This window comes from Carlito syrichta, unplaced genomic scaffold, assembly GCF_000164805.1.
Source record: "Carlito syrichta isolate Samal-C Ts95f unplaced genomic scaffold, Tarsius_syrichta-2.0.1 Scaffold308847, whole genome shotgun sequence".
Classification (NCBI taxonomy): domain Eukaryota; kingdom Metazoa; phylum Chordata; class Mammalia; order Primates; family Tarsiidae; genus Carlito; species Carlito syrichta.
In genome coordinates, this window is record NW_007252943.1 from 1,585,951 (window position 1) to 1,596,479 (window position 10,529).

General features: G+C 55.4%; 1 protein-coding gene across 1 annotated transcript in view; it reads left to right on the forward strand.

Moving 5' to 3' along the window:
- The window catches only part of ZFAND3 (zinc finger AN1-type containing 3), a gene marked incomplete at its 5' end in the record, with an annotated part of 85,787 nt that extends 82,008 nt beyond the window's left edge, over nt 1-3,779 (forward strand). Inside the window, one exon of the mRNA XM_008066159.1 lies at nt 1,481-3,779. Within this exon, the coding sequence (XP_008064350.1) occupies nt 1,481-1,635 (155 nt within the window). The remainder of the gene's footprint in view (nt 1-1,480) is intronic.
- Between the last annotated feature and the right edge of the window lie 6,750 nt (nt 3,780-10,529).

Sequence of the window (10,529 nt, forward strand, 5' to 3'; positions counted from 1 at the left end):
ATCTCTACAATAAATCAAAAAATCAGCCAGGCGTGGTAGCGCATGCTTGTAATTCTGGCTCCTCAGAAGGCTGAGGCAGAAGGATCGCTGGAGCCCAGCAGGTCGAGGCTGCGGTGGCTGGGAGCGGCCACTGCACTCCAGTCTGGGCGACAAAAAAAAAAAAAAGAAATCTTAAGTTCACCTTGAGCCATATGGTTGGCCCATCCTGACCCTCAGACTCCCTTCAGCTCCTGGTCCTCTTGTAAGTCAGAGCCTCCACGTCTCTGAAAAGAGGAGTTGAGGATGTGAGGAGGGCAGAGTCACAGTTTGCCGGGGCTACGTGGCCTGGTTCAGGGCTAAAGAGAAAGAGGTCTGGGAGGAAAAGCTGTCACTTGGAGGATGAGTAGGGGAGTGGTGGCTGGCCGAGCTGCAGTGGGACATGTGCTGTAGACACACAGGACCAGGAGCTTTAGGAAGGGATCTGGGTTCCGCAGGAGGCACAGGGAGGTTGTGAAGAGCTGCAGGCGCAATTTCCGGGCTGGATCCTCTTCTCCGGGCCTCTGGAGGAGAAGGCCAGCAGGGCGGCAGTATCTGCTCTACACAAACCTTGCCAGCCTTTTTAGAAATTTGCCAGGAAGTAGGGAAGGAATGGGCTACACCTGGATGCAGCTCTGTGCTCCCCCTTGTTCTCCAAGCCTCCGTCCTGGCTCCCTGGTCTTCCCTCCGTGCCTCCTAGCAGAGGGATGGCTTCATCTGTGTTGCCTCCCTGTACACTTGTTCTCTTCAGCTGTTCCCATCTTTTTCTTTTATTGGCCAGAGCAGTGTCTCCTTCCGGACTTCTGTGCTTCAAAGAGAGGAGACCTGCATTCTCGTCCACTTCTGGGAGGGCAAGGCAGGTGGGAGGCCCTGAGTGTGGAGGTTCCTTGGAGATGACAATGAGAGCCCAATGTTCTGTCTTTCCTCTGTTTAGATATAGTGCCTCCTTAGCACTTGAAAGAATTCATTTTCCTTTGAGGACCCCCACTCACTTGTGGGCTGTGGTTTGGCCACTCCCACCATTCCCAAGTCCCAGAGAGGGAATGTCATTGATGCCACCATTGTTCTTCTCCTCTCTGCCACCTGTAAATGCTGGGTGTCCTGTGGTGGGCATCGCGGTTTGCCCAAGCCAGGAAAGGTGCTGAACTGATGGCCTTGGGCTCTCCTGTCTGCAAGATGGGCAGGGCTCAGGGCACACTCACTTCCAGAGGAAGATGCAGCCATCGCATTGGGGTTCCACCCTGCAGGGGCGGCTCTGAACAGCCATAGCTCGGGTGTTCTGAGGGCAGAGTATGAGGTGCTGCCCTGCTGGGACGGTGCTGGGGGTCATAATGAACTCAGCATCAGGGGCCCTGTGGTGGCTGTTGTCACCCATTAGATGCCCCCCCACCCCCTGGACACGTGCACAACGCTTGGGGCATTGGAGACCACCCTAATGGTCTCCCTCTGCTTCTGCCGCCTGCAGGTTACGTGTTCTGCATGTTGCATCGCCTTCCGGAGCAGCACGACTGCACGTTTGACCACATGGGCCGCGGCCGAGAGGAAGCCATCATGAAAATGGTGAAACTGGACCGGAAAGTGGGGCGTTCCTGCCAGCGCATCGGGGAGGGCTGCTCCTGAAGGCCAGGCGTGGCCCCGTGACGCTGTTCTTAGTTCACTAATGTTAGCCTTATTTAGGACAAAGTCAGCCAGACACCTTGTACTGGGCACGCGTCAGACTACAGCCAGTCCGTTTCCTTTCTTTAGCCAGCCATCCTGGTACTGTAGTTTAGGGGTTGATGGTGGTTGAAATTGATTTCTGGCTGGTTACTAAGGTGCCTGCTAGCCATTGTATAAAATTAAAACATGAAGAATATTTTTTTTTGAGCATGGCTAGTGGATTTCAAACAACACATACCTGTCACTGCTGGAGTCAAACTTATAAAAAGCCTTAAGTGGAAAGTGTTCCAGACGGAGACTCTGAGTTATTAGAGGAGTAGAGCTGGTGTTAAAGTTCCCACGACGCACATGGCTTTGCCAGAAACTCTGTTTAATGTTCGGCCTTTCACCTCTTCACTTGTCCTTAGTCCCAGTAGCCAGGACACCTGACGGCCACGCGTGCCTTGGCCACAGGAGGCTGCTGAGACTGGCCACGTGGCTGGGCTGGGTGGTCCCTCGCTCTCCCACAGGGCTGGAAAGGGGGGTGGGGGCAGATTCTTAGGGAATTTTTTTACCTGACTTGCTATGAAAAAACTCATCACACGAGAAGAGAAACAATAACCTCACTTTGGAAATTAGCTCCACTCAAGACTAGTCCACGAACAAGACCCATCTTTTCTACACAGGATCTATGGTCTGAGTGGCCGCCACGCCTGCCCATGGCTCTGGCTTGCCATTCGCCAGGCACAGAGATCTGGCCGTTGATGAAAGGAGGCTCCTGGCGGCACAGCAGCTGTGGCTGGGGTCTGCAGACTGACCTCTGCAGCCAGATTTCTATACTGGGAATTTTTTTAAAAGACACTGCGTAGTCATCAGGAGTCAGTAGGGTGCTGGAGCAACTGGGAAGCCGCTGCCCAGACTCTGCCCCTCCGGCCGGAGCCTGCTCGCACCTCCTGGGGGCCAAGAGGTGATGCCTTGACCTCCACTCGTTTCTATGCAGCCTGTGGTCCAAGGACAGCCAGTCCACACCTGCCGTGTAGCAAGTGTAGTCAGGAAGGCCACATGCTCCACAGGGACTGTGGGTTGGATCTGTCTAGAACAGTGGTTTGTGGCCGGGGCCCAGCTCTGAGAGTGACATCTGTGGGGGCGGGAGGGCATGTTTTTCCACCCGCACCGCCTAGTGTGGGCAGAGTTCAGTAGCTGCAGCCACTTGGGCCAGCTGGGGAGGGTGGAGGTGGCTTGGCGACCCATGGTAGGAATCACTACCAGGCAGGTGAGGGGGCGGGGTCGACGGGATTAGGATTCTCTTGGTACCTGAGTGGTTCCAGTGGTCCCAGCACCCTCCTGCTCCAGTTGGGAGGGCAGGAGGCCCTTGCGAGGCGTGTGGATCTGCCCACACACAGGCTACTGGATAGTGAACCCAGCAACTTTGCTTTCTAGAAAACAAGCGGTTCGCCTCTGTTTGCAAGTTAACAGCCAAACACCTGCAACTGCAAATGTTTTTGATCCAAAATGCTGAAATAGGAAGTCACGCTCTCCCACCCTCCGCCCCCACAGTGGCCTCCGCTGCAGAATCCCAGCCTTAATTCTTGCTTCAGGACCCAGACCGTTGTCTCGCTCGAGGCAGCCCAGGGCAGGGGGCCGTGTCTGTCCAGCGTTTACCACTGCTGTCAAGCCACAGCTCTCGGGCCACCGTTTGGCCCTCCTTGGTGAGGCGGCCGCCTGGTCCCCTGCCAAGCTCTGGCTCCGCAGAGGCTGCGCTGCGCCCCCTCCCGGCCTCCCCAGGCCCCTCCCGCCACCCTCTGTTGGCGGCAGCGCTGGAAGGAGGGGCTCCAGGGGCCTGCGGGGGAGCCGCCTGTTCGCTTCCTGACTTAGAGCTGGGGTGGGGGGAGGAAGGGCTTATTTCCTGCAGTATCTGTTCTGTGAAGTTTGTTAAATGTAAGGAAAGCTTAAATTCCTGTATCTTTAAAAGAGAAAATCTTATTTAACCCTTTTGTGTTCTAGATTTACTTACACACATAGCCTAGAGTTCAGTTTTAGTTTTAACATTGTGAAAATATTAAAAGAATCTTGTAACTTTATTCTTTTTTCTCCTGCTGAAAAAAAATTAAACCAATCGTATGAAAGTTTGGCCTTCTCTGTTTCACCAGTTCTGAGTGCCCCCTGGATAGCTGGAAAGCTAGTGAAGCCTCTCCCTGGGGAGCAGTGGGTGTCGCTTGCCTGGTGGGCTTCCAGGCCAAGCAGCTGCTTCCCTGGTCTCGGCTGGAGGCTGTGCCTTGGGAGGCCACAGGGCTGGCCCTGGGTGGAGGTGGGTCTGCTGGGCCAGGCCTCTGCTGAGGTCGCACATCTTGAGGAGATAAGGGGCAGCAGTCCCAGCGAGGGCCCCTGTGTGGGTGAGTTGGGTGCCTGGGCTTGGGGAAGCAGTGTCTCCTAGACCCAAGCCCCACCTGAGGGCGGGCCATAGGATGGATGATGGAGGCTCCCAAGTAGAAGGCTAGAGTGGTGGAAGTGCTCTGGGGTCTCTTTGGGGTCTGGGATATACTGAGGACGCTTTTAGATGTTGAAAATCCTTTTGGTAGGGGTGTGGCACAGCAGTGGCACCTGTTCCCACTGCTTTAGGGCAGATATGAGGACCACACAGTCGTCATGAGAATGATGAAAAATCCTCAGAGGCCGGGTGTGGTGGCGCACGCCCATAATCCTAACACTTTGGGGAGGCCAAGGCGGGAGAATGGCTTGAGCCCAGGAGTTAAAGGCTGAAGTGAGCTATGATGCCCGCACTGCACTCCAGCCAGGGTCACAGGACCCTGTCTCTACAGTAAACCCTCAGAGGAAATCCGGAGTACATGGGTGAACAAACACATGGGCGGTGGGCAGAAGGGTCTGGTGCCTTGGGCCCTGGCAGTGTCTGGGGCAGCGGTGGGCTGTGCCTGCCCGGGGGGCCCACAGGAGCCAGCCTCCCCAGCAGCACCTCCTGAGCACCTGGAGAAGCTTTTATGCCAACAGACGTCCACAGCGAGAAAAGCGGTGGTGGGAAGAGAAGAAGCCTCCGAGTGGCGGTGAAGGCAGGAAGCCACGGGTGGGAGGGGTGACCGACAGCGTATTCAGGGAAGTGTGAGCAGCCCCTCTTGCCCCGGAGGGGGGACACTGAGGGAGACCCCAGATGGCACACTAGCCACAGGAATAGCCAAGGAAAATGTGCCGGGGCCTCGAAAGCTCACCTCTGCGGTTCTCACAGCTGCCTATCTATGGGAGGCCAAGAAGGAAGAGGCAGAGGAAGACGCAGAGCCGCGGGGCCTGGGGGCTCTGCAGGGCCTCCCTGGGGAACAGAGCCGCCGGCAGTGCCAGGTCCAAGACCGCCTGAGAAGTCTCAGGGTCGGCACCTGACCGCTGGGAGGGTTTGGGGAAGGTGTGACTCAGAAGTGAGCACATGGAGACGAGAAGAAACCCTGAGCAAGTGGAGTCACGGACCCTCCATGACTCGGCTGCGAACGCTGTTCGCATTCAAGTAATGCCAACACACACCATGAACATTGCTCAGGTGACAGTGGCTGCAGGAACTCTCCAGGAGACTGCTGGGAAGGAAACGCATGCGCCTTGACTGAGAGTAAGGGCTAAGCTTGCCCGTCCGTAGTCGGAAGCCAACAAAGGATGTCCAAGATTTAAAAGTATGGAGGCAAAGAAGAAAAAGCCTAAAGCTCAAGGTGGTTTCCTTTAGGGTCGGAGATGGGAATGCAGGAAGCTTATATTTACAGCTACAGTTGAACACGTGTGAAACTGATACAAAAACCCAAATGCTTTAATCAATGAATGACAAGGGACCAGCCCTGCCTGGGAGTTGGGAGTCCAAGTCTTCAGAAGTCTGTCCCAGCAATCCCCGGAAATGAGTCCCAGGGTACAGGTCTCTGGGTTGCAGTGTGGGATGTTGGTTTTGGTCGGAGCTGCTTTGAGAGGTGCAGGTGCCCGGGTGTCAGGAGGCACAGCTGTGTTTAAAAACCCTGGGGATGGGGCGTGGTGGCTCATGACTGTAATCCCAGCACTGGGAGGCCGCGGCGGGATCGCTTGATCCCAGGAGTTTAGGACCAGCTTGGGCAAGACCAAATCTCTACCAAGAAAACTAAAAAAATTAGCCAGGTGTGGTGGTGGCACGCCTGTAGCTCCAGCTACTAGGGAGGCTGAGGCGGAAGGATGACCTTCCCACTGCACTCCTGCCTGGGCACTGGCGTGAGACCCCGACTCACAAATAAATAAAGATAAAAACACTGGGAAGTTTGGCCATGGAGATAGCAGCTTACTGTTAACAAGGAAGCTTTTTTTTAAAGAGGTGGGGTCTTGCTCTGTCACCCAGGCTGGAATGCAGTGGTCCCATCATAGCCCACTGTAACCTCAATCTCCGGACCTCAAGCAATTCTCCTGCCTACGCCTTCCAAAGTGCTAGGATCATAGGTGCAAGCCACTGCCCCCAGGGGGACCTTTTCTTAATTGGCACATTTTGAGAAAAGTTTCCCTGGCTCATTGAGCACCTACTATATGCCAAACACTCGAAAAACCAGGTACCTTACATGAGACACTTAGAGCGATCAAATTCACCGCCTTAATCAGGTCAGCCCAGTGTCTGCTGCCTTTATGGGCCTCCGTGGTGTGACGTGGCTTAAGTGGCTTAAATGCTGAGCTGCAAACACCTCATGTGGATGTGCCACATGCTGCTTCCCCATCCCCATGGGGTTGCTCCCATGTTTTAGCTCTCGGACATATGCTGCTGTGGATGTGCATGCAGCTGAGGTGTACATGTTTAAGTTGCCAGCTTACCGCTAGTATTTAAAACCATGAGCCTGGCTGAGGTCACCAAGGGAGGGCGTGTAAACAGGGGAGATGGACGGAGACCATGGCTGGGGATGCTCCGGTGTTTTGAGGTCCAGGGAGACCAGGAGTAGCTGCCAGCAAAGAAGGAAGAGACAGCAGGCCCAGAAGCAAGTGGGGCAAGGGGCGTGTGGGGGAGACGCGGGGTCTGAGAGCTGCTCAGGCTCCAGGCACTGGGGATGCCCTGGAGGGAGCCCAGAAGTCAGATCATGAACCAGTTCTTCAAGGAGTCTTGCTGCAGCCGATACAGACATATGGACAGGGGTGCAGATGTGGGGCAAGAGAGATGATTAAGTATGGAGAATTGCTGCATGTTTTATGCGGGTGGAATGATCCCTGGAGAGGGACACATATGTGATGGGGCCTGGAACCCAGAGCAGGCAGGCAGGTGGGCAGAGGTGGAAGTCCTCTGCTGGATTTTCCTTTGGACATAGTGTCACCAGGAGCATAAGGGAGCAGCAAAGTGTTGATGGGTGCAGGAGCGGGGTAAACCAAGCCTTACCCTAGGCCCTCACTCTCCCTTAGGCCTTGACAGGGTGTCCGCGTGTTCTCAAGGTTTTATGAAATCTGTAGCAGTGAGACACTTCGACTCTTTCTCTTCCATCTTCCCTTCCATCACACTTCTCCCCTATTGGGCGGCGGTGAGGCCACATGGGCGCTTTTGGGATCTAGCCAGGAGCAAGTAGAGTTGGGGACACAGAGTTGGGGCTAGTGGGTTTGCAATCATTATGGCCAGTCACTGTCAGTCCTCCGGGGGCAGGGGTGACTTCCTGCCGTCGTGGCTGGAAGGTGCAAGGCCAAGGTCACGCTGCGACAGAACGTGTCTTCCAGAACCTGGCACAGGGAGAATGGGTCATGGAGGAGAGGCAAGACTTGACCTACAAGACTTGCCGGAAGCTGGACTGCGGCAAAGGCTCCCTGCCAGCAGAGGTGTGAGCTTCAAGGAGGAAGACCGGATTTTCTTGACACCTGCTCAGGACAGAAGTTTGCTCTCGTCAGGAGTGTGCTCGGCCATGCAGCACATAGTTTTGAATGTACCACGCTCCTTTCAGAGTATTCAAGATTAAGTTACCAATGCTCGACATGCCCTGGAATCACACAGCTCAGACTTGAAAGGAACTTGATAATAATTTCCCTATGTTTGATGACAGTTCTAAGAATTGACATGACTATGCCAATAACGGTGGTGAAGATGAAAGTAACTTTTTAAAAGTATCAGTAATTCAAAACAAGTTTTGATTGAGCATGCTAGAGGAAAGATGGAAGGGTCTATTTCTACACGATATTCAAAGTCATTATCATGGGAAGGACACAGCCACACAACACAGGAACAGAGTTCCCAAGGTCTGTCACAGTAAAATGGATTTTTTATGTTTGGGTATTTGTCAGCTTTTTTAAAATGTGTAATTTGTTGTGAATTCTTTTCTTTTTCCTCATGCTCCTAATCTTGTGGTCATAATTGTTACTATTCTCCTCTTTATGGAGGGCTTTCAGACTATACACACTTCAGGCCCTGGACAGTCTGGGAGGGTTTCACAGCACAACTCACGGGGGCACAGGTTCTTCCACTGTCACAGGCTGAGGCCACCGGGCAGCTGAGGTCAGCTGACAAGACTTTCCCGATGAAGGACCAGAGCGCTGATTTCCACTCTGGCACAAGGTCCTCATCTGTCAAAATCTGGCACTCTGAGCATCACTAGTCTAAGAGAGTGGATGAGGAGTGTCCCGGAGATGTCGGGATTTGAAAACATGCCCTTTCCCTCAGCCTCCCATCGACAGTAGGCCCCTCCCCATGGACATGAGTGACCCTTGAGGACTTGCTGCTAATGCACTGCACGTGTGGCTTCCTGGCTCCAAGCCTAGATCTAAAGGGCATGTGATAAGACAGCCCAGCTCTTCCGAGATCTGTGCCTGGGAACCCGAGCCGCCTTGGGGACCCCAGGCCGATGCAGGAGAAGTCTCGCACCTCGCGTCCACTGGGATAGTGACAGCCAAAACATGGAAAATGACAAGTGGAGGCGAAGATATGGAGGAACGACCCCTCTGCGTCGCCGGTGGGATGTACAATGGTGTAGCCGCCCTGGAAGACAGTTTGCAGGTTGCTCAAAAACTAAAGATGGGCCAGGCTCAGTGGCTCAGTCTGCAACCCTAGCCCTTTGGAGGCCAAGGTGAGTGGACTGCCTGAGCCCGCAGGTTCCTGACCAGCCCAGGCAACTTGGCGAGACCTCATCTCTACAATAAATCAAAAATTAGCTTAGGCGTGGTAGCACGCACCTGTAGTTCCGGCTACTTGGAAAGTTGAGGCAAAAGGATTGCCGGAGTCCAGCAGGCTGATGCTGAGGTGGCCATGAGTGTGCCACTGCACTCCAACCTGGGTGACAGACTAAGACTCCAACTGAAAAAAAAGTTAAAGATATGTGCAGACCCAGGAGGGCTGGAAGCAGGGACACAGGCCTGTGAACCCGTGGCCATAGCACCGTCCGCAACAGCCCACAGTGGAAACAGCCACGTGCCCATCAGGGGATGCAGGGGCAGATGAAATGTGTGGGCATGCACCCAGCCATCAAGAAAAGCGCTGACGTGTGTGACAAGGATGAGCCTGTGGAAGGAGCTGGACATGGAGGCCAGGGTGTGTGACCAGAGGAGGGGGAGTCAGAGACAGGGGCAGGGCGAGGGAGGAGAGCCGGCTGCACCTGCTTCACGAGTGTGGGGCTTTCTGTGGCTGAACATGTTCTGGAAGGGCGTGGTGGCACAACACTGTGAATGTGCTGAGTGCCACTGGACTGTTCACTAGAGTGGTGATTTTATAGTCTGTGAATTTCACCTCAACTTTTTACAAAACCAGGCCAGGTATGGTGGCTCAAGCCTGTAATCCCAGCACTTTGGGAGACCAAGGCAAGAGGATTGCCTGAGCCCGCGGGTTTGAGCCCAGCCTGGGCAACATGGTGAGACCTCGTCTCTACAATAAATCAAAAAACCAGGCAGGCATGATAGTACCTGTAGTTCCGTCTACTCCAAAGGTTGAGGCAGAAGGATCGCCTAAGCCTAGCGGGTAAATGCTGGGGTGGCCGTGAGCGAGCCACTGCACTTCAGCCTGGGCAACGGAGTGAGATTCCTACTCAAAAAAAAAAAAAAAAAGCCAAAAAAACCCCCAAAAAACTTGCTACTCTGACGCCACCACGTGAGACACCAGACTGAGAGAGGGATGCCCAGGTGCCCAGCTGTCAGGGGACTTCCCAGGCACAAGCCAGAGCCATGGGGATCTTCACTCCATCCCCCCTTGGGGCAGACCCCACGAAGCCCTGACCAAACTGCAGATTCCTGAGCAAAATAAATGTTGTTTTGGGCCTCGCGGGCCTGGAACCGTGGATCTGCCATGACCTACTGGACGGGAGCTGTGAGAGGACTGAGGGGGCTCTCGGGCCCCAGGGCAGCAGGGGAGGGTGGGCTCAGCCTCTGGGTTCCGGCGGGGGCCCTGGGCCTCACGGGTGGCTGTGCTGGGGAGGGTGGGACAGGAGAGCTGTCGGGGGCCACCTGGAGGGCTCAGGGTGAGCAGGGAGCGACACAGTGTGTGCTGGCAGTGGTCCTGGCGGACTCAAGGCGGAAGTTGCTGATGGGGCAGGGGTGGCATGTGGAGGGCGCCAGCACCCTCAGGGAGGCCCTCTGAAGAAGACCCGCCCTCCCAGGCCCTGTGGTGGCCCCTCGCTGGGTCAGGGGAGCCCAGACCTGCGTCAGGATCCAGCTCTGGCCCAGCCTCTCCCGGCGGGGCGGGCTCTGAAGCGGCCCTCGTGCCCGCAGCCTGTTCCCTGGCGGGGAGCGTGGAAGCGTCCACTGTGCCAGACCCTCGCCCGGTGGCTCTCAGCCCTGACTGCCTCTAGAATCACTGTGGCGCTTTCAACCGCCGGCCGTGCCCAAATCCACGAAACCAAGCCAGTCAGAACCTCCGGGGTGGGCCTGGCTGTGGGCGGCCTTTCCCTGAGCCCCCGGGCAGTTGCGGGGCCAGCCGGGCTGACGCG